At 57.7% G+C, this 20,327-nt stretch overlaps 2 protein-coding genes across 3 annotated transcripts; one reads left to right on the top strand and one right to left on the bottom strand.

Moving 5' to 3' along the window:
• The first annotated feature begins 205 nt into the window (after positions 1-205).
• SEMA4G (semaphorin 4G) lies at positions 206-19,220 on the top strand. 2 transcript variants are annotated; one of them, XM_030452935.1, is made up of 17 exons: positions 211-624; positions 10,792-11,032; positions 12,041-12,189; positions 12,718-12,780; positions 12,860-12,958; positions 14,028-14,121; positions 14,372-14,485; positions 14,682-14,848; positions 15,001-15,170; positions 15,317-15,461; positions 15,542-15,764; positions 15,851-15,966; positions 16,321-16,475; positions 16,652-16,713; positions 16,804-18,041; positions 18,239-18,358; positions 18,441-19,220. In XM_030452935.1, exons 2-15 carry the CDS (start codon positions 10,906-10,908, stop codon positions 17,658-17,660), a joined length of 2,541 nt encoding a protein of 846 aa, XP_030308795.1. In that variant the 5' UTR covers positions 211-624; positions 10,792-10,905; the 3' UTR covers positions 17,661-18,041; positions 18,239-18,358; positions 18,441-19,220. The 2 variants fall into 2 exon arrangements, with proteins under 2 accessions (XP_030308794.1, XP_030308795.1); XM_030452934.1 differs by having other exon boundaries at positions 206-624; positions 16,652-18,041.
• A 40-nt stretch (positions 19,221-19,260) lies between these two features.
• MRPL43 (mitochondrial ribosomal protein L43) lies at positions 19,261-20,300 on the bottom strand. Its single transcript, XM_008490444.2, has 3 exons — positions 20,142-20,300; positions 19,596-19,702; positions 19,261-19,492 (listed from the first exon to the last, which is right to left on the bottom strand). The coding sequence occupies exons 1-3, from the start codon at positions 20,270-20,272 to the stop codon at positions 19,278-19,280; spliced, it is 453 nt and encodes a 150-aa protein (XP_008488666.2). The 5' UTR covers positions 20,273-20,300; the 3' UTR covers positions 19,261-19,277.
• Positions 20,301-20,327: the final 27 nt, after the last annotated feature.

Here is a 20,327-nt window from a genome sequence, read left to right as displayed (position 1 = left end):
AGAAGCCTCAGCGGGACACCGCAGTGCCAGCTGGGTGGCTGTGGTGTGATGACACCACCCGTGCTGTGCTGGCAGAGCAGGATGATGCTTATCTGCATTCGGTAATGCTCTTCTGTAGTCACAAACGCAATCTACCATCCCTTTGGCTCCCTAGTCCTGTAAAGGGCTTGAAAAAAGCTTCCTCTGCCAGAGGCCTTTTAGGGGCTGCGCAACTCAAATTTCCCTTGCTGAGCAACACCCCCCACCTCCCCCAGCCTGCCCCATGTGCCGGCTGTTGACCGTCCCTCAGCCGGGGAGGTTGCACGGCGGCGTCTCCGTTGCGGGAAACGCTGCCTCCCGCTTCCCACCATTTGCTGGGGAGAACAGCAATTTGCCGGGGAGACCTCCCCGCCGCTCCAGCCCGGGCAGGGGGCCGGTGGCTCCGGACCGGTAGCGGACGCGGCGTCCCGGGCGTCCCGGCAGGGGGCGGTACAAGGCGGGAGCACAGCGCGGTACCGCGGGGCTGCGCACAGTCGTGCCGGTTCTGTGCTGGTGCCGAGCTGAGCCGAGCCGAGCTGAGCTGAGCTGCGCCGCGCCGCCCGCGCCTGCTGCATCGCCGAGCCCAGCAGCTCCGCACCGCACCGGGTAAGTGACGTGAGCGGGGAGAGCCGCCGGCCGTGTGCTGGGTTTGGGTCGGAGTGCGGGATCCGGGTGCCGCAGAAAGGGCCGGGAGGGCTGGGTATGGGCGCCGCGGCCACAGGCAGGATTAGGGAAGCTTGATCTGGGTGCTGTTTCTGTGTGCTGCATGGCTGTGTACTGAGTCCGCAGGGTAGGGTCGGGGGTGGTGGGCTTGGAGTGGTGGATCTTGGTCCGGATTCACAGGCATGATTTGGAATGCTGGGTCTGCGTGTTGAGTCTCTTAGTAAGGCCTGTAGTGTTGCATCTGGGTCTGCAGACAGGGTTTAGGGTCCTGGATTTGGGCACTGAGTCGTCAGGCAAGATCTGGGGTGCTGAGTCTGATTGTTCGACCAGGTGCTGCATGCTCAGGCAGGGTGCCGAGTCTGCAAGTAGGGTCGGGAGTGCTGGGTCTGAGTGCTAAATCTTCAGGCAGGGTCAGGGTTTGGTGGATTTAGGGTGCTGGGTCTCTGCCTGGGTCAACAGGCAGGATAGAGGGTGCTGAATCCGGGTGCTAATCTGTAGCCACAGTCTGGGTAGTGGTTGCTGCATGCACAGTAGAGCTTGGGGTGCTGATTGCAGAGGCAGGGTCCATAGGAGGAGCAGGCATCTGACATGCTGGGGTCAAAGTCCAGGGAGTGATGCTTTAGGGGTAGCAGGGGAGCAGAGCCTTGGGGGCAGGATAGAGAGGGGTCCAGGGCAGGTCTGGTGCAAATGAGGTTTTGGGGGTGACAGACTGAAGAGGAGGTGGCAGGATCTGGTGGCAGTGCAGGTAGCTTGCTTTGGGGACAGGTTGGGTTGTGGGGTGCGGTGGGGCTTGGGAGCCTGGGCAGAAGTGATGGGGAACATGCTGAGGGGCTGAAAGAAGATGGTGGTGGGAACTGCAGCCAGAGTACCAGCTCCTGGGGGAAGGGCTAGATACAGACACCCCAGCCTCTTTCCTCAGCAGATTGGAGGGATTGAGAGTCTGCAGGAATGGGCGACTGCTGGCAGTATTTGGGATCGAGTGTTACCCGGGACAGCTGGTATTGCAGCTGGAAAAAAGAGATACTAAACCCATGCAGGTGGTGCAGTGCAATCCTGCCTTCCACCCCTTCCGCCTCTGGAGGTGTGGAGCCATGGGACATGGCTTGTTAAAGCCATGTCCTCTTCGTATTCATCTCCTTGGGATGTATTGCTGTGGGGGCTGTGAATGCCCCTGGGTGGGAGGGACCAGTTTGTGCTGGGGGCTTGTCTGTGCTGGGATCAAGGTGCATCTCCCAGCCACCACAGCAGTAGAAGGGACCTACCGTGCATCCAGGCAGCACTGGGGTTTGAGGGTCTTTTTGTTCTCCCGATCAGTACCCAGGTGGGCCAGTGGCTTGCACCTGACCTTTAAAACTGAGATCATGAAGTGGGAGGGTAGGCCATGAAAGGGCTCTTTAGGTGCCAAGAAAAACAGTCACCAAAGACAAAGAGACTGCCCAAAATGGATGAGGAGAGCAAATTCCCCCAGAGGCAGGGAAATTATTAATAACAACCATGGCATTTTCTGTGCTAGTTGGCTTACTACTACGGGTTCTGGCTGCTTTGTCTCCCTCTGCAGTGGGTGCAGGCTTGCACACCCCACCTGAACCTGGGTGATACCGTGCATGTGTTCTGCAGGACACAACTCTCTGTCTTGGTTTGGCTGGGCTTGCTTTGCCTGGAGGAATGAGGGACAGGGAACTGCTCCCCAGTCTGCCACAATCCCTATCTTCACTTTGTTTTTGTGTTGCAAGCAGAGGGAGAAGAAAAAGCAAAACCCAAATCCCAACAACTGTTTTGATTCCTGCAGATCAGGGCTTTGTGTCATGGGGTTGTTCTGCTCCCCTGCCTTTTCCAACATCCACTTGAACCTTTCACCACTTTTCCCACCAGGAATGTAGTGGGTTTGCTGGGGCTGGGAGATTTATTCAGCAAATTTGGCAGGTCGTGTGCTGGGAAAAAGCAATGCAGTGTGCTCAGCAGGGCTGGCCCAGGTGGGGTCTGCTGGCACCCTGGCCAGGAGGGCAGCAGTGGAGTGGAGACGGGGTTCCAGCCTCGCCTGGTTGCGTGCTGGGAATTTCCCTCCCCTTGCTTGCCCTCCGGCTCTGCTGGGCATCGTGATGAGACTTGTTGGGGAGCAGCTCGTGTAGTGGGTGGTGTGGTGGTGGGGTGCTGGTCTCTGGGGGGCCTGCTGGCTCTTGGGGAACAGGAGGACGATACTGTGAGAGTTTTTGTGTTCCCATAAATCCCCCCCTGCAGGGGCTGGCTGCTGCTCTGGGTGCTGGGCGGGTGCCTGGTCCCGTTCAAAGGTGAGAGCTCCCTGCCCTGCTGGTGCTTTGGGAGGAAATGCCACCGCCGTCCCACCCCGCCACCACTGCTGGTGATTTATAAGCACGAGGGCTTTGGGATAGCAAGGTCACTGCCAAACACGCGCCCTCCATCCTCCTGCGGCCTGAACTTCACCATCCAGAGCCAAAGGAAGCCAAGGGTTTAGAGTCATGTGTTACCTACTGTTGTGGGGACACTGCTTGGTGATTCAGGGTGTGCTCTGACTTGTTTAGAAGCTCCCCTCGGGTATAACCCCACCTCTCCATTCCTGATGGAGGGCTCTCGTTTGCCTGTTGCAAAGCCAAACCTGTGCAAATAAGACGGGGTGCTGATTTTGGGGAAGCAAAACTGGTGGTATGCAAACAACTGTGGGAAAGGCAAGGTGGTACCGCCTTGTGTTGTACAGTTTTGAATGTGAAGTTGAATGTCAAGTTGGGTTCGACCCTAAATTTGAAGCTTTGTTGGAGAGAAAGCCAAGGAAACAAGAAGAGGTTTTTAAAGCTGAGAGCCAAAAAACTGCTTCTGTCATCTGTTTTTGCTGGACTTTTGAAAAGAAAACAGTTTATCTTTGGAATAAATAAAAGGGAGAGGGACAGGCTTGCTGCAGAAAGCCCTACGCTCATGACAGGCAAGCTGGCTTGTGCTCCAGCTCTTACCTCTGCTTCTGTAGAGACCTCAGGTTGTGTGGGATTTCTGAGCCTCAGTTTCCCCTCAGGTAAACCCTGCGCTGCGCCGATGGTGGGAACCCTGGGCGCTGCCAAGAAACGTCTTTGAAACTCAAACCTGACTTTGGAAAGAAAGTGGAAGACAAACCGGCTCTAAACAAACACATGGGTTAATTCCTTGTCTTGCATTGTATGAGCCCAGTGAGATGAAACAAAGTGCAGCCACGAGGACAAGCAAATGGATTCAAATACATCAAAAAGCCCTGAAATCTGCTGGCTTTGAAATCTCCCTTTATATTTAGGGTTGGGGTCTTTTTTTGTTTCCTTTCTAATTGTTCTTGGGAGTTTAATTCTACAATTATCTTCCTGATTCTGCCCTGGAGACAACACAAAGCCTTTGAAGGCTGAATTGCAGACGGCATCCAGCACTGGGCCACTGAGATGCAATTGTCTCCTTGCTGGGAAACTTAGCTGTGATGTGGAGGGCTGTCTTTCCAACTGTCCGTCTGTCCACCCAGTCTGCCCAAGGGCTGGCAGTGAGCAGTGAAGCCTGACCTGCTGCAGTGGAGGTGGGAAAGGATGGAAAATGTTGAGGTTTGGGGGTGATGTCACTAGCACCAAGTGTGCCTCTTCCCTGCCATGGAGAAGGTGGGAGCCCTAGGGTCTGTACCCCACATCCTGAGCCTCAGCAACTGCACTCTGCTGCCCTCATGGATGGCATGGGCTAGACATGGAGAGGGGCTGGTGATGTGGTGAAGTCAGTCAGGCCACTGTTGTTTGGCATCCTCCAGTTTCAGTTCCTGGTTCCTGTACAGCTCCTGGATGGGCTCTCAGGTGCTCCTGGGCTGAGGAGTTGACCCAGAGCTGCTGCCATGCGGTTTCTGCAGGGGCAGATGTGCTGAATGGGAGGGAAAAGCCAAACGGACTGTGTCCTCACTGCTGGTTTGCAAGAACCAAACAGCCTTCAGCGTGCATGGAATTGCTCCTGTGAGAGGACATTTGCTGCCCTACCCGGGGGTGCTGGGTTTGGGCTGACCAGGCCATTCCTTAGTGTTCCCAGTCCTGCTGCTTTGCTGCAAGCATTTGTCCTTCAGCCTCACCTCCTTGCATCCTTCCTTCCTGGGACAGCTCTGACAAGCCTTTTGGTGTGGTGGAGCTGAACAAGTAGCTGTTTTGATTGATGGCTGGCATTGGTGGGTTTTCAATACAGATGGGGAACAGAGGAGTGCTCTTTCCTGCTGCCCCAGGCACCGTGCTCTTGTCATCTGCTTGCAGTGTTCTGTGAGATGCTGGAGCAAAACTGTCCCCATGACAGGCAGGTGATTCCTGCCCATGGAGAGGCTGAAGCAGCTTTCCTTATTGTCTCAGCTGGTTTTCTTGGTTGGGTATGTATTAAAATGTTGGGATAGCCCTGGCAAAAACTTTTCAGTGAACTGCATTGCTGCCTGGCAGCCCCTTCGAACCTCCCACCCTGCATCAGATCTGACCTGATGGAGGAGAGAGAGGAACACGTTCTTGTGAGAACAGTGAAAATGGGGAGCTGAAGAGAAGCTGAAGGGCCTTAATCCCTGCAGCCATGCAGGGGGGCACCATGGATGATCCCTGCCGCTGGCTGCACGGGTGGCATCCTCTTCTGGGATGCTGGAGAGGGACAGAGATAAAGCCACCGTGCTGGGGGTGGGGACAATTGGGCAAATCTGTTAGAAATTGAGCTGCTGTTAGTTTTATTGCTCTTGGTTCAAACATGTCTTCAGGGATGTTTGGATGTGTGGCTCCCATCCTTAAAAAGGCCCATACATCACTTTGTGCCTTCACGCACCTCCTCCTCACCATGATGCTGGTAGTATGAGAGCTGGGCCATCTCCTCTGCTGGAGGCACCAGGCTCTGCCGGCAGTGCATGGGGGCTGTGCCGTGCTGGGGAGATTCGGAGCCTGTTCCCACGCCCGCTGGTGCCGGCTGCCTGCCCTCCCCGGCCCCATTGGTGGCTGTGCCGTGGGGGAGGGCTTTGCATTGAGAGCAGTGTGGGATGCTCCTTGAGAGGAGTTGATGTTGCTTTCCCTCCCCTCCTCTGTGCTTGAATCCCAAATTTGGGTAAAGAAGGGATATATCTGCCTCCTGAATCACTACAGCTCTCGTGCGTGTCCACTGAAGCGCCTCAGGGTCCAGCGTGGTTTTGTTTAAAGAAGCAACTAAAATAAACTCGGCGAGGGGCTCCCAGGAGGTCACTATGCTCCTTCCCTCCCTGTCCCCAGTCCCTAAACCCAGCACGGATCCCCTCTTCCCACAGGGCTTTCAGCAAGTTAGCATTTTTTGCTTGCTGTTGTTGACAAAAATCCTGGGTGGTTGAGAAATATCTGTGCGGCAGCGCCAGCTCAGTCCCACGGGTCAAATCCTACCCCTGCAAATTGCTGCTGGGAAGGGCAGCTCGTCCTGGGCTGACCTTTGGGGATGCTACCAGGGGAGACCCATCGCCTTGCAGGGCACCCCAGACACAGGGCCATGAGCAAGCACCTGTGATGGATGGATGGATGGATGGATGGATGGACAGATGGGCACTGTGGGCTGGGGGTGGGCCTGCTGTTGTTTTGTCATTTGGTTGTTGGGCTCTGCAGCAGAAGCAAAGTGCTGGAAGTTCGTCAAGGGATGAATTAAAGTTGCCTGGCAACCTCCATCCTGGTGCCTCTTCCCACATCTCGCAGGATTTCCCACCCAAGGTCGGCTGGCTCCAGGGGAAGGGAGGCCCAAAACACACCATGCTCACAGCCAGACACAGGCTGGGCTCTCCTCTCTCTGGATAGCTTTTCTGTCATTCCCTGGATTGTTCCTATGCCAGAAAGCTGGGAGCTCTCCCCATCTTGTCCCCCGGGGTGGGTGTCTTCTCCCCCTGACCCAGACATGGGGAATGGGTCGGGCTGTTTTGGCTGAACCTGAGGGCAACTTATCCAGGTCCTCGGGGGGTAAAACAGTGCTGGGCTGTGGGAATGCAGCTCAAGGAGCAAGTGGTGGGAGAGCTGAGGGGACTGGGGGGGGGGTACATCCTGGGTTGGATCCCAATGAATAAAGTTGAATTTGCAACAGGGGCCTTGAAGATTGGGCTGGGCCACCATAAGAAAGCAAGGTGTAAATGGTGTCTCCTGGTGCAGTCCTTGCCAGGAGCTATGTTAAGGCTGGTTTGAAAGCTTGTAATCTGGAGGAGACACACTGGGAATTCTAGCTTCCATTGGGAAGCCAGCAACACTCACTCGTGGGGATGCTCAGAGTCCAAGAGTAGAAGAGAAAGGTCCTTTCTAGGAGCCTGCTTGTGTTTTACTAGAGCTCAGTGGAGCAACCATAAGCTGTCTTGAGGAATGGCAGGATGGAAAAGCACCTGAGTCTGCTTTGCAAATCTGTCCTGCTATCCAGGATGGATGCTGGGGATGAGCCAGAGAAGGGCTGTTCCCACCTGGTGTTTCCATTCTTTCTCCTGGGTTCCCTTTAAGTTCCCTGGCTTTATTTTAATAGCCAGCATCATCTTCAGCTGGACTTCCAAGGAAGCTGCCATGGGGGGCCCATAAGCCACATGTTTGCCAGCCCCACTGACAGGAAGCTTCCATGCACCACAGCTTGTGCTCACAGGTTTTCCTGTCTTGTGGCTTTGAGGACTAGGGGGCAGTGGGAAGGGACCACCATGGCCAGCGGCAGCTCCCAGTGCCATGGCCATTGAGGGATGCAGTTTCTTGGCTGTTTTCTTTGGCCAGATCCAGGTTGGCAAGACCTTCTGCTGGGAAATTCACTCATCAAAAGCTTTTTTTTTTTTTTTTTTTTTTTGCACCTTCAGAGTTGCTGGTCATGGGGATTTTAAGGAGGTGCCGACTGGGCCAGCTTGTTTGGGTGTGCTGTGCTGTGCTGTGCTGGCTGGTGGTGGGAGGCTGAGGCCAGCACAGTCACACTCACACTCACACAGCTTCCGTCGTGACCCAGTAAACCCAGTCTGACCTGACCAGGTCTCGCTCGTTCTCCTGCACGCTCACACATGCCTGCTTGCCTCTGCCACCCCACTGCTTTCCTTGGCCTTTCCCAGGGACCAGCAAACACATCTCACCGGTGGGAGCTGGTTCCTGGGTCCAGCTTGCTCAGCTTCTGGCTCCTGGCATCCTCAGCCAGTGGTAGGAGAGAGGTAGTAGAGGCTCGGCCCCTCTGGGCACTGCACATTGCAATTAGAGCAGCCGGTTCCTGCCTTCATCCTGCTTTCAGGGCTACCCTCAACCCCACGGCTGGATCCCTCCTCAACTTCCCTTCTCCTTCAGCATCCCTGGCGAGAGCAGGAGCTGGGGCCAGATTTTCGATCCCATGTTGAATTTCCCCTATTCTGGGAAGTAGGTGAGGTGCTGAGGGGCTTGGGAGCTCGTTCCTGAGAATGGAATAGGCTCTTCAAGGCAGTTTTTATCTTAAACCCCAGATTTCATTGGAGCTGCTGCTGTTTTTCAGCTTATTTCTCTCCCTGTTCTATGTCTCTCCATCAGCAAAAGCTTTGTGGCATTCCGTCTCCTGGGTTTTCCTGTTTCCCACAGAAGTGGTAGGCTTGGGCAACCCAACCGCCGTTAGCCCAACTGGTGGGTCCTACAGGCTGAGAGCTCCTCTGTCTCCCACCCCAGCCCTCACAATTGCCCAGTGCTTTGAACTTCCACCCTGCCAAGGGGAAACTGATGGGGTTGGGGGGGTTTGGTGTGGCTGCAGCCCAGGGTTACAATCTAAGTGGAGCCAAGGTGGGTTTGGTGTGGCTGCAGCCCAGTGTTATAATCTAAGTGGAGCCAAGGTGGCTTTCTGTACCTTCTTGCTCTTTCTCCTCCACCCTAGGTATGAAAAATAAAATAAATAGAGAAACTTAGAACAGCCCTTCCCTTTGGGTAAAATATTAACTAGCTCTTACAGCTAACTGATTAAATGTTATTTAGGACAAAGTTACATCTGATCTTGGGCAAAGGAGCTTTTGGAAATGGGTGTAGCTTCTTCCCTTGAAAAAGTAAAGAACTCCAGGAGGCTGCTCCCCCCTCCCCCTGTCCAGCTGGGAGCCCTGTACACAGATGAATGCATTATTTTTGTTTTTTCCCCCTGGTGCTGGCTGGGTGCTCACATTGGTTAATTGTTAGCTGGGGCTGGCTCACAATGCTGCGCTTGCCCTGCGATAAGCAGCGTCCCTGCCTCCCTGCTCGGCTGCTCTCCCAGCTCCAATCCCTGTCACACTGGGAGCTGGGCAGCAGGCAAAGTTCAGGGATTGTTTGTTCGAGCGTGATAAGGCAAGGATGCCCAGCAGTGTGCAAGCAGCTCGCAGGGCTGTTACTCATTTATTAGAGATGGTTGTTTGTCTTGTCCTAAGAAGGTTGTCCCTCCCCTCTGCTTTCTCAGCCCAGGTGCACAGCAGCTCTCGTGATTTATGTGGGATTGTGGGCTCATGACCATGTGCAGAGGCCTGGGGAAGGGTCCCCATAGCCCGCGGGGTGGCCTTGGTCACACTGGAGGGATGTAGAGGTGTAAGCATGGGGCTATTTGGTGCTCCAGATGTGACGTCATTACTTGCTTTGCCCAAAATCCTTGGTGGCTTGTGCCAGACAGGGTGCCACCAAAGCAACTTGTTGACCTCCATCCCCAGTTGCCACATTGCGTCACCCTGCCAGGCCCATTACTTGCGATGGAGTTCCTTGGAGGGAGGATACTCTGGGTCACTGCTCTCTGCTCCCCAGGGAACCCAGCCCCATGTGCAGCACCCTGCTTGCCCCAGCCTTGGGTGCTGTATGGGTACTGTGTGCTGGGCTGATGCCTGGGCACCGTGAGGCAGGAAGGAGGGAGTAGGATATCTCCCCTTTGCCCTGTTCCAGGGATGCTGTGGGGCAGTGGCCAGTGCAGGTGCGAGATCTGGCTCTGAACTCCCCTAAAGGAAACTGCAGTTCAATTCAGACTCCATACTGTGGCAAGATCCCACATCCAGCCCCTCGCTTCTCCTTTTCAGCCCCAAAGCCCTTTTCACTGTTGTTTCACTTTGGTTTTGCCTCCTCTGTGCCTGAGACCTGGGTGAGCTATTTGCTTCAGGGAAACCATGTGCACCAAGCATGTTTGAACAGCTTCTCTACAGGGCCTGGTATTTGGTTTATATAAATAAATCCCCCCTGCCTCCAAGCAAATGGATAGGTGTTGGTTGCTTATGGAGAGCTCTTTTGCTTGGGGATTCCCAGTTGTCTCCTTCTTCCTTAGCACTTGCAAGAAGAATGGTGGCTTTGCTTGTTACAACTGGGAGGGATGGGAGGTTATTTGGGAGGGCTCAGATGCATGAACCTGAGAGCTGAGATGGAGTCTGAGCTTCAAGGCAGCTTGGGATGAAAGAGAAACTGAAATCTTGTGGAAAAACACTCTGGGGGTGGGGAAACTATTCTTGCTTGAAAAGGCTTGATGAAGATACCAAGTGGCTCCTGTATGGGTTGTCCTTCACCCTGCATTACTGCGTGCCTGAAGCATCCTTCTCTGCCTTTGCCCTCGAGAGTCATGTCATTTCAGGAGGGGAATGAGTTTGGGAACGAGTATCTTGCACAGCAGGAGATGGCCAGCTGTGCCATATTAAGGAGCAGAACCTTTTGGCTCCTCAGAGGCCCCCCAGCCCTCGTCCTGACGCAGTTGCTCAAGCAAGCAGGGCTTGGATTACCCTGGTGCGCCAAGGGATCAGATCTATGCTTTTGGGGGAACATGTGCCTGCTTTTTGGGTGTGAAAATGAAATGGGGGGTTAGCTGGCTCTGATGAATTGTGTCATGTCAGGGGGAGCTGCAGGAGGAGGTGGAAGGAAAATGAGCCTCTGAGCAACCAAACCAAGTGCTCAGACAGTGACTGCTGCTGCTGTGACAGAGGGGACACTGAGCTGGAGGGATGTCGCAGGGGATTGCTCTCCTCAAATTCCTCTCCCTGCCTTTTAATGGCTGCAGGCTCGATTCCCTGTGCTGTGCCTCAACTCCCCCTTTGCCAAAGGAGGATTTGCTTTTCCCTGAAGCTTTCCCAGGTTGAGGACCCTGATCAAGGGTCCATCCATGTGTGCGGCTGGCTCCTTCCCAAGCCTGATGGCCCATGAGATGCTGGGGATAACAGGTGCTCTGACCTGGTGCTCTGTGTTTCAGGAGGGTTTGGTGGCTGGCCCCATCCTGGAGAGCTGGGGAGCCCATCCTGAGGATTGGCTGTGCCAGCCCAGCAGCAGCGGGCTGGGCAGCTGTCATCACCGGGGGAGCAGGAAGATGAGTAGAGGCACAGCCCATCTCCTGACAGCTCTCTTCATGGCGGCAGCAGGAGCCATGGGCTACCCATCCCGGCGGTCTGCCAATGACCTGGATGCCACCCCCAGGACAACAGTCACTTTTGAAGGTAAGGGGAGGTGGGTCTTGGTGGTGGTGAGGGTGCTAGTGTCTGGGATCTTCCCAGCACCCAGGTTTAGTGTGTCATGACTGCATCCAGCCTTTGCCAGCCCCCTGGAATGGGTGTTTCAGCATGGGGTAATGGGTACAGGGGGAGGCTCTGGTCCTCTGGGCTCCAGAAATTGGAGCTATCTGGCATTAGGTGCCCTGAATCAGTGTGCACTGGGGGATGGAGCATCTCCCGAGAAGCCAAGGGGGAGGCAAGGACATGCAGGGAGCCTGCCTTGGCCAGCCCCTGCCCCTGCCCAGCAGTATTTGGAGAGTGTCCTGAGTTGGGCATTGCACTTGGGATGGGCTCTCATGGCCCAAATAGTCAGCAGGAAGCTTCCATACATGATTTTCTCTGATTGCCACTGGGCTCTTGGCCTCTGTGGTGTCAGCCAGCCCTGCAGTGTCATCATGCCTTGGTCATGCACTTGACTTTGCTGACCTTGTTATTGTAAACCAGCTCAGCAATCAGTGATGGGAGAGGGTTTAATTTGCAGATGAGGTCCCTTTTTCTCCCCAGGTAGTGCCTCCTTTCAAGGGGGTCATTCCCTTCCCAGCTGTCTCTGGGGTCCTAAGCCCCACAGGACTTACTCCTGCTGCAGTGGGAGGGTCCAAGCATGGCTTGGAGTCCCTCTGGACAGGGCCAAGTCCCACCTCACTTCTCAGCACACCAAACTGGGTATTCCTTCAGCTTAGTGGGCAGGGAGTAGCCAGCCTTGCTGCAGAAGCATAAATTTTAGTTCAGATTTTTTGCATCTTTCCTTTTGAGACAGCTGGGTTCACTGCAGAGCTGGGGTCACCACTGGTGTTTTCACTTCCTCCAACAGTTCCCCACTCAGACAGTTTAGCTGGTCCATGCTGGGCATGGACATCGCAGCTCCCACCCCCGAGACTCCATCCTCTCTCTTCCTCATTGGCTTGCACTGTGCCTGCCCCAGGGTACCCCCTCAGCTTCCTGTTCCCTTTGCAGAGCTGTCAGGCGTCCGGCGCTTCAGTGTGCACACCCTCAACTACAGCACCCTGCTGCTGGAGGACAGCCGGGGCATCCTCTACGTGGGCGCCAGGGGAGCCATCTTCGCCCTCAACTCCAGCGATGTGGCTGATGGCTCCCACCGCACGGTGAGCCTGGCCTCTGCCCACCAATGGCTGGTTGTCCTCTCCTGCCCTGCCCTGTCCCTGCCCAAAATTCTGGCCATTCTATTCCTGCTCATTCTTCTGCTTGCCATCTCAAGTCTTGACTGGAGGTGCTGTCCCCAGGTCTGCCCCAGGTCCCCTGTGGGTACCTGTCCCCAGCCAGTGATGGGAGAAGCACCGAGCTACCTGCTTCAAGAACATCCTGTCAGACGAAGAGGCAGGGGGGAAGCATGCCCCTTTTCTCCCCTCAGGAAGAACACCCCAAAATCCTCCAGGCTCCTGTGGGTGCTGTGGGGTTTCTGCCCACAGGCTGGGGTGTGGGACTCACCCTGGGCGCTTGCCCTGGTCTGGGGAATGTGGGCAGGGTCATGTCTCATGCTCAGAGCAGCCATCCCCTTTCTAAATAGAAGAGAGGATTTTAGCATCTCTGGCAGAGGCTGGAGCCTGTGGTGCTGGGGGAACCATGCAGTGATGGGAGAGTTCATGCAGTGATAGTCCCTCTTCCCCTTGCAGATCCACTGGGAAGCCTCCCCAGAGAAACAGATGGACTGCCTGCAGAAGGGCAAAAACAACAAGGTAGAGCTGGTGGGTGGGTGGGTGGGTGCCGGGGGAGCTGCTTTCCCTGAGTGGTGACGCCTGCCCTCCCCCTCCACAGACCGAGTGCTTCAACCATGTGCGGTTTCTGCAGAGACTGAACAGCACACACCTCTACGCCTGCGGCACCTACGCTTTCCACCCTCTCTGCGCTGCCATTGTGAGTACCCTGGGGCTGTCACCTCTCCCCCTTGCTGTATCAGCTTGGGGTGGTACAGCCTGTATCCTTTCCCACCATCTCCACCTGCAGCCCCACTCCCTTTTCTGCCCCAGCCCCTCTCCGGCTCGGGAGGGAGGTAAGTGACCCAGGCTGGGGTGGGTCAGTTTGGGGATGCTGTCACCATGACACAGATGCCCAAAGTCCCCACCACCGTGCTGAGGTTTGATTCTGACCCCATAGCAAGGTGGCTGGGGGTGGATTGGTGCCATGGGGGGGATGTGTGAACTCAGTGGGGCAAGCAGGGTGGGTCGTGCCAGCACTGGAGCTGGTCACTGGCCTCTGCTATTGCAAGGTCCTTCCCCAAAGCAGGGGCTGCAGGGTGGCTGGTGGCAAGCATGCCCTGGGAAGGTGATGGTGGCAGTGAGGGTGACAGTGGTGGGGCTGACTCAGCAGCCTCTCAGGGATTTTCTGGCCACCCAGAAGTGGGACTTTCACCCCCATGCAGTGGCTCCTTGGTGACTCGGCCACCTTTTGCCCACCTCGCTCCCCAAGTTGGGAGACAAATAGGCTGGGGACCGTGTCCCCAGTGAGGCCAGGGAACCCCAGAGGAGATGATGCCTATTCCCGTGGCCATGCCGCCAGTCTGGTTTGGCCATTGCACACCCTGGGAGTCAGGTGGAGGAGCTGCCGAGCTGGAAGGGCCCCATCATTATTTAATGCTCTTTGAACTACAAACCCCAAAGAAACTAACTCCTGCTGTGACAGGGACATTACCCAGGGGGACCCATCCCACCTGGGCAGCATCTGCTGGGAATGTTGGTTGTGCTGGCTGGCTCCTGCCCAGTGTCCCTGCCATGCCAAAGTGGGGTGCTGGGGCTTCCCTTCCCCCCTGAGCCCTCTCTCCACTCTTGGCTGGGGGCTCTGGCTGTTTGTGTGGTTTCTGAACATCCAGAGGCTGCTGGGAAGGTTTGTGGGCATCTCTTTGTCCCTTCCCTGCAGGGAGGCTGGGGCCGGCAGGCAAGACGGATCTGTCCCCTCTGGCCTGATCTGATTCCTTGTCCCCCTCCAGGATGCTGACAGGTTCATGTTGCCGTCCCACTTTGAGGAAGGGAAGGAGAAGTGCCCATACGACCCTGCCCGTGGCTACACTGGCCTCATTGTGGGTAAGCAGCACCTTTCCCCGGATTGGCAGGGACTTGTGGGATGCTGCTGACCCTGGCCTCATCCCCAACGCACCCAGAGGGGTCCCCAGCCAGGCAGATCCTGTATGTGGGGGGCTTTAGCAAGCCAGGACTTGGTCCTTCTTCTCTTCCTTCTTCTTTGCCTGGGGCAGGGGGATGTGGGTGGCTTTTTGTTCTGTTCCTGGAGTGCAGGGTCATGCTAATGCATGCCTGCTGTGCCTGCCCTGCCCAGATGGTGGCTTGTACACGGCCACACGCTACGAGTTTCGGAGCCTCCCTGACATCCGGAGGAACCTGCACCAGCGACCACTGAAGACGGAGGAGTCCCCGCTGCACTGGCTGAACGGTGAGACAGCCCTGCGTGTCCCCTGGGACTGGTGTCACAGGCTGTGGGATGCTGTGCATTGCTTCGAGGAGCATGGAGCAGGGGTGGGGGTGGTGTTGGAGTCTTGTGTGGTTTGTTACATCAGGGGAAACTGATTACGGAGATCCCCCATCCTGTGGTGGGTTCCCCATCTCCACCTCTCACTCTGTATCCCCAGATGCTGAATTCGTGTCCTCCGTGCTGGTCCAAGAGAGCAAAGACAGCCCTGTGGGTGATGATGACAAAATCTACTATTTCTTCACGGAGCGGGCGGGTGAGGAGACCACGTCCTTCTTTGACAAGAGCCAGATGGCCCGGGTTGCCCGGGTCGCCCGTGTCTGCAAGGTAGGCATGTCTTCAGCTACAGGGAGCTAAGAGCTGCTCCTCCCAGTGTAGGGGCTGCATGCCTGCACCTTGGGGGAAACTGAGGCATGGGAAGAGGCAGGGAACACACACCTCCACCAGCCTTTGCAGAAATGCTTCTTGCGCCCTCCCAGAGCGATGTGGGGGGTAAGAAGATCCTGCAGCGCAAGTGGACGTCGTTCATGAAGGCGCGCCTGGTCTGCTACATCCCCTACTACGAGGTTCTGCGCAGTGTCTGCAACCTGGATGGGGGTGGCTGGGCCAGCACTGTCTTCTATGCTGCCTTCACCCTTTCAGCACAGTGGTGAGTGGGGCAGCAGCTGTGGGTGGGGGTAAAAGTGTGCAGCGCAGGGGTACTGGAGATGCTGGAGGGGACATGCAGACCTGTACTGAGCAGCTGGGGGTACGCCGGAGGGGAGCTCCTGGGCTCAGGCAGGGCTCTGCCCCCAGGAGGACCATGGAGGCCTCGGCCGTGTGCCGCTACAGCATCTCAGCGGTGCAGCGTGCCTTTGAGGGCCCCTACATGGAGTTCCAGGACTCAGCCCGCAAGTGGTCCCGCTACGATGGTGCGGTGCCTGAACCCCGGCCTGGCTCTGTGAGTGCCTGGGGGTGAGGAGCAGGGGCGGGGGTGGGCCAGCTGTGTTCCCCCATGACCCCCATTTCCCCCCTGGGCAGTGCATCACGGACCACTCCCGCAGGAAGGGCTACAACTCCTCACAGGACCTGCCCAACAGCGTCCTGGACTTTGTCAAGCTGCACCCGCTGATGTTTGAGGAGGTGAAGCCCACCAGTGGGGAGCCGCTGGTGGTGAAGAAGAATGTGGCATACAGTCAGCTAGCTGTGGACAGGGTGCGGGCCCTCAATGGCCACTCCTATGATGTTCTCTTCATGGGGACAGGTGAGCATGGGATGAGTTTGCCAGGGCTCTGCTGGGCAGGAGGGGCATCCCGCACTCCCTCCTGAACCCACTGCTCTGCTCTCCAGGGGATGGCTGGATCCACAAGGCTGTGGTGGTGGGCTCTGGCATCCACATCATGGAGGAGGTGCAAGTCTTCAGGGAGCCACAGCCTGTGGAGAGCCTGGTGATCTCCCAGGCCCAGGTGAGGGGTGGGATGGAAAAAGTGCAGGGACACCACACAGGGGCCATGTTTGTGCTGTGAAGCTGCTATTGAGCTGTATGGGGGATGGGGTGGGGGACATGACTAGTGGGTCACCCAGCCGGAAATACATGTCAGACCCCAGTGGGACAGTCTGGGAAAAGAGACCATCCTGGCTCTCTCCTCCTTGCCAGGTGCCAGCTGTGGCAGTGTGCACTGACAGTAAGTGGGGGTCCTGCACCCCCACCAAGGGAAAGCTGGGCTGGGGGGGAATGGGAATCTCTGGGCACCATGGGGCACCCCACAGTCCAGCCACCCTGTGCCAGGGCAGTGCTGAGCCAGTCCTTTCCCCCTCAGAGGAGCCTGTACGTGGGGGCAGCCAGTGGGGTCCTGCAGGTGCCTCTGGCCTCCTGTGCCAGGTACGTCACCTGCTATGACTGCATCCTTGCCCGGGACCCCTACTGCGCCTGGGACGGCAGGGCCTGCTGTGCCATCACCACTGCTGAGGACAGGTAGGGACCCACCGGGCTTCCCACAAACCCTCCACTTGCCCTAGCCCATGGCACAGTCACCCTAGTGCCACCCAAAGGGTCTGGCATCCAGTGGCAAGTCTGCTGGTGGCTGTGACGCCCCCCGCAAGGGTGGTCTCAACCAGGGCAGTATGGCTGAAGCTCCCTGTATCTTGCAGCTCAGGGCTGGTGCAGGACATAGAGAGTGGCAACCAGGGATGCCGGAGCAGCTCTGGGCGGGGTGAGTCCATGCTGCCCCTCGGGACAGCGGGGGATACTGTTGCCCCTCCAAGTGGCTGGGAGGGGTGTGAGGCAGTGCATACCCCCACAGGCTTCCTGCCTTGGAAGAACCGGACGGTGCTGCAGGGGGATGATGTGCTGCTGCCCTGTGACCAGCGCTCCAACCTGGCACGAGCCATCTGGCTACTGAATGGCACAGAGGTGCCAGTCACCGGACAGGACCGGCTGCGTGTGGGGGTGGACGGGCTGCTGGTGACTGACACGCTGCCCCAGCACAGTGGGCAGTACCGCTGCTACGGGGAGGAGCGAGGTCTGCGGATGCTGCTGGCTGCCTACAGTCTCACCGTGCTGCCTGAGCTGCCTCTCAGCCCTACGGCCGCCCCACCGCCTCACGCTGCCAGCCAGGCAGGTGGTGATGTGAAGGTGGCTTACATCTCTGTCATCGTCGCCTTGGTGGTGCTGTGTGGCGTGCTCAGCACCATCCTCCTCTACATGTCCTGCCTGGAGAAGCGCAAGGGCAAGTACGTCCTTGGGGAGCCGCGGCCAGCCAGCGTGGAGCTGCAGACCATCTCGGCCAACTGTCTGCGCAAGGGCCGCTGGGAGGAGGAGGAGGAGGAGGAGGAAGAGCTCACCTACCCTGATGGCTGCCTGCGAATCATCCCTGGTGAGGCACCCACGGCTGCCACCTCCCCAGTCAAGGAGCTGCCAGCCGCTGTGCCCCCACTGCCGCCACCGCCGCCGCTGCCAGCTGAGCTCACCAACGGCGTGGGGGCTCTGCCCAACGTCCTTCGCAAGATGAATGGCAACAGCTACATGCTGCTGCAGCAGCAGGAGGAGCCGCTGGCCTCGCCCCTCTACAGTGCATCCTTCACTGAGGAGCTCAGCAAGATCCTGGAGAAGCGGAAACACACGCAGCTGGTGGAGAAGCTGGATGAGAGCTCCGTGTAGGGGCCGTGAGGGGGGGGTTGCTGCTAGCAGGACCCTCTCCTCCAGCCCCATCTCCCACGCCCTGCCAGCAGTGTTACAAGACTCAGGCAAAACTACCTCCAGAATGGCAGAGCTGGGCCGGGCCCGGGCTCGGCCATTCCTTTGGCTTTTCACTCTTAAGACTTGCTGTACAGAAAAAGAATCTATTTAAATTTGGGAGCTCTATTTATGTATAAAAACTCACCGACGGTGGCCATGAGCTGGAGGCAGGAGCTGGCACCTGGCTGAAGGTGAACACAGGGGGGAGGGATTTTCTGTCAGTCCATCCATCCAGGCAAGAGAGAGACGTGGACATGTGGACATCCCCTGCCCCATTGGGCATCCCCGGATGGCTGTTGAGAGGTGGGTGAGGAGCATGGAGGGGGCTGTGGGCTGCCACACATTTGTACCCTTTGGGGTTCCTTCCTGGCAGGGGGCCAGCGGCCTTTCTCCCAGCTGCCCATTCACAGGCAGGAGAGGGGCCATGGGGGATGCATCTTGCAAGACGTGGCCCCAGTGGCTGCCAGACCCTGCCCACTTTCCCACATCTCCTTCCCCAGGGTTTTCTCTCTGGGAGAGGACAATTCGTCGATGGATGAAGCTGGGTTGAGGAACCCACACCTCCCAGCACCCTGCAACAGCTGGTGGAGTGGCAGGTCCCCACTACAAAGAGACTCCAGGTAAGATGCAGAGCTGGGTGCCCTAGGGAGGTGCCCCCCCTGGGACCTCCAGCCCTGACAAGGCTCTGCCCCCTCTCTCCAGGGCACGAGCAGGATGCAACAGCAGGCAGCAAGATACAGTGGCCACAGGACAGGCAGCCACTGCCTTACCCTGTGGTGAGGGACCTGTGCAGCATCCTCCTGACACCTGCAGTGCCCCCAGGCACCACACATTTGCCCTTCTGTGTGGCACCGTTGGAGAATTGGGGGTTCAGGCACAGCCCTGTCTCTCACGGGAGGTGTGAGAGGGGAGATGTCCTCAGGGCAAGAAGAAGCCCTGCTGCTGCCCTCTGGGGCATCCTGCTCTTCATGGCACTTTCTTATGGGCGGCCACTGTCCCTAAATCCCCACAACTACCTCTGCTCCTGCACCCTCCTGGGGGAACCCATGGGACTGGGGTGGCATCTCATGCCCTGGGGAGATGACAGTGACAATGGAGAAGCTGAGGATGGACAGACTTGCTGGAGTGTGTGTCTTCCCCTCCCAGTGTGTACTCTGCTAGCACCTCCTGGATGAGGACATTGCCTGGAGCCCAGCTTTGCTGTGGAGGCAAGAGGTGGCAGCCCGTGAGGTCCCAAACAGGCTGCAGCCCAAGCCTTCCTGCCCCAGAAGAGTGAGGCTGACCAGGAAAATGCAAAAGTTGGACACCTGGGCTCTCCCATCCTGCTCTCACCCTTCTTCTACCTGCAAGAAGGGGGGTGAGCTACCCCAAGCACCCCCTCCCCCCAAGTAGGAGCTCTGCCCTTTGTGTCTGACACCCCTCATTCACAGCCCCACATGCCCCCAGCAATAAACACGGCTCTGTCAGGATGCGGTGTGGCAGCATTTCTCTGCGGACAGGAGAAAAGGATGGATGCAGAGGCTTGGGGGGGTGGAGGCTTTATTTGGGCTGCAGTCGTGGGCCCAGGACGGTGAGGGCAGAGGGTTTGTTGGTGAGGGGATGCCACTGGCCCTGGATGCTGGGGTTGTCAGTGTGGAAGGGCTTGCGGATGCGTATAATGTCCAGGCCGGACTGTCGGGCCAGCTTGGTGGCGAGCTGCAGGATCTCCTCACACGTCTTGCTGGCGATCAGCTCCTCCCGCACTGTTCCATTCACTGCGGCAGAGCAGAAGGGGGTGAGGCTGGGGCTGCTCCCCGGAGGTCAGCTGCTGTTCCCCCTTTCCCATCCCACCCCCTGAGCCCCCCAGCCTGCACTCACAGTACTCAGCCACCAGCACCGGGGCCCGTTCAGAGTGGGGGCTGACATAAAGGACGACATCGGGGTGTTTCTGGGCAAATTCCAGTGCTGCCTCCTCCACAAACTGCCTGCAGGGAGGAGGAAGGTGATGTCAGCGCCAGCGGGGTGAGACAGTGGCGGTCACCATAGCCACCCCCTGCCCCTGGGCAAAAGCCACAGGTGGGGTCACCTCCACCCTGGTGCCCCTGCCCACGGGAGGGGTCACAGTGCAGAGTGAGTGGCGTTGTGCGGGTCAAAGGTCATCACCCAGCCTGTCCTGCGCAGTAGGCACGGGGGTCAGCACTGCCTTCTCCCCCCAGCCCCACTGAGCAGAAGACCAGAGGTCACGGGCCCCACACCCCTGGGGTCAGCAGTGCTTCCCCCTTCCCCATACAGAAAGGTCAGAGGTCACCACAGCTCCTCCTAAGCCCCCGCCCGCCGGGTGAGAGGTCAGAGGTCACCCGGCCTGTTCCCCCTCTTCCCACCGCAGGCGCTCAGTGACAGGGGGTACGGTGCCTCCGGCGGTACCTGGCGCCGCGGGCGTCGGCCGAGGTGGGGCTGAAGAGAAGCTGGAGGCGCTGGAGCTGCCGCACGTAGCGTCCCACCCCGTTGTGCAGGACAGCGGACAGGAACCGGCTGGCCGACCCGCGGCTCGTCATGGCGTCACTCTCACCCGGAACCGGAACGGCGCTGCGAAGTGACGCAGCCTCCGCT

This window comes from Calypte anna, chromosome 6 (genome assembly GCF_003957555.1).
Source record: "Calypte anna isolate BGI_N300 chromosome 6, bCalAnn1_v1.p, whole genome shotgun sequence".
In the NCBI taxonomy this organism is placed as follows: domain Eukaryota; kingdom Metazoa; phylum Chordata; class Aves; order Apodiformes; family Trochilidae; genus Calypte; species Calypte anna.
The sequence above is the reverse complement of the archived record's forward strand: the minus strand, read 5'-3'. Positions and strand labels throughout refer to the sequence as shown.

Coding starts and splice junctions, on each gene's coding strand:
- SEMA4G (XM_030452934.1), top strand. CDS start 10,906: ATGAGTAGAGGCACAGCCCATCTCCTGACAGCTCTCTTCATGGCGGCA. Junction 12,781..12,859: donor AGAAGGGCAAAAACAACAAG/GTAGAGCTGGTG, acceptor CCCCCTCCACAG/ACCGAGTGCTTCAACCATGT. Junction 14,849..15,000: donor GGGTCGCCCGTGTCTGCAAG/GTAGGCATGTCT, acceptor GCGCCCTCCCAG/AGCGATGTGGGGGGTAAGAA.
- MRPL43 (XM_008490444.2), bottom strand. CDS start 20,272: ATGACGAGCCGCGGGTCGGCCAGCCGGTTCCTGTCCGCTGTCCTGCAC. Junction 19,703..20,141: donor GCCGACGCCCGCGGCGCCAG/GTACCGCCGGAG, acceptor TCCTCCCTGCAG/GCAGTTTGTGGAGGAGGCAG. Junction 19,493..19,595: donor GGTGCTGGTGGCTGAGTACT/GTGAGTGCAGGC, acceptor GCTCTGCCGCAG/TGAATGGAACAGTGCGGGAG.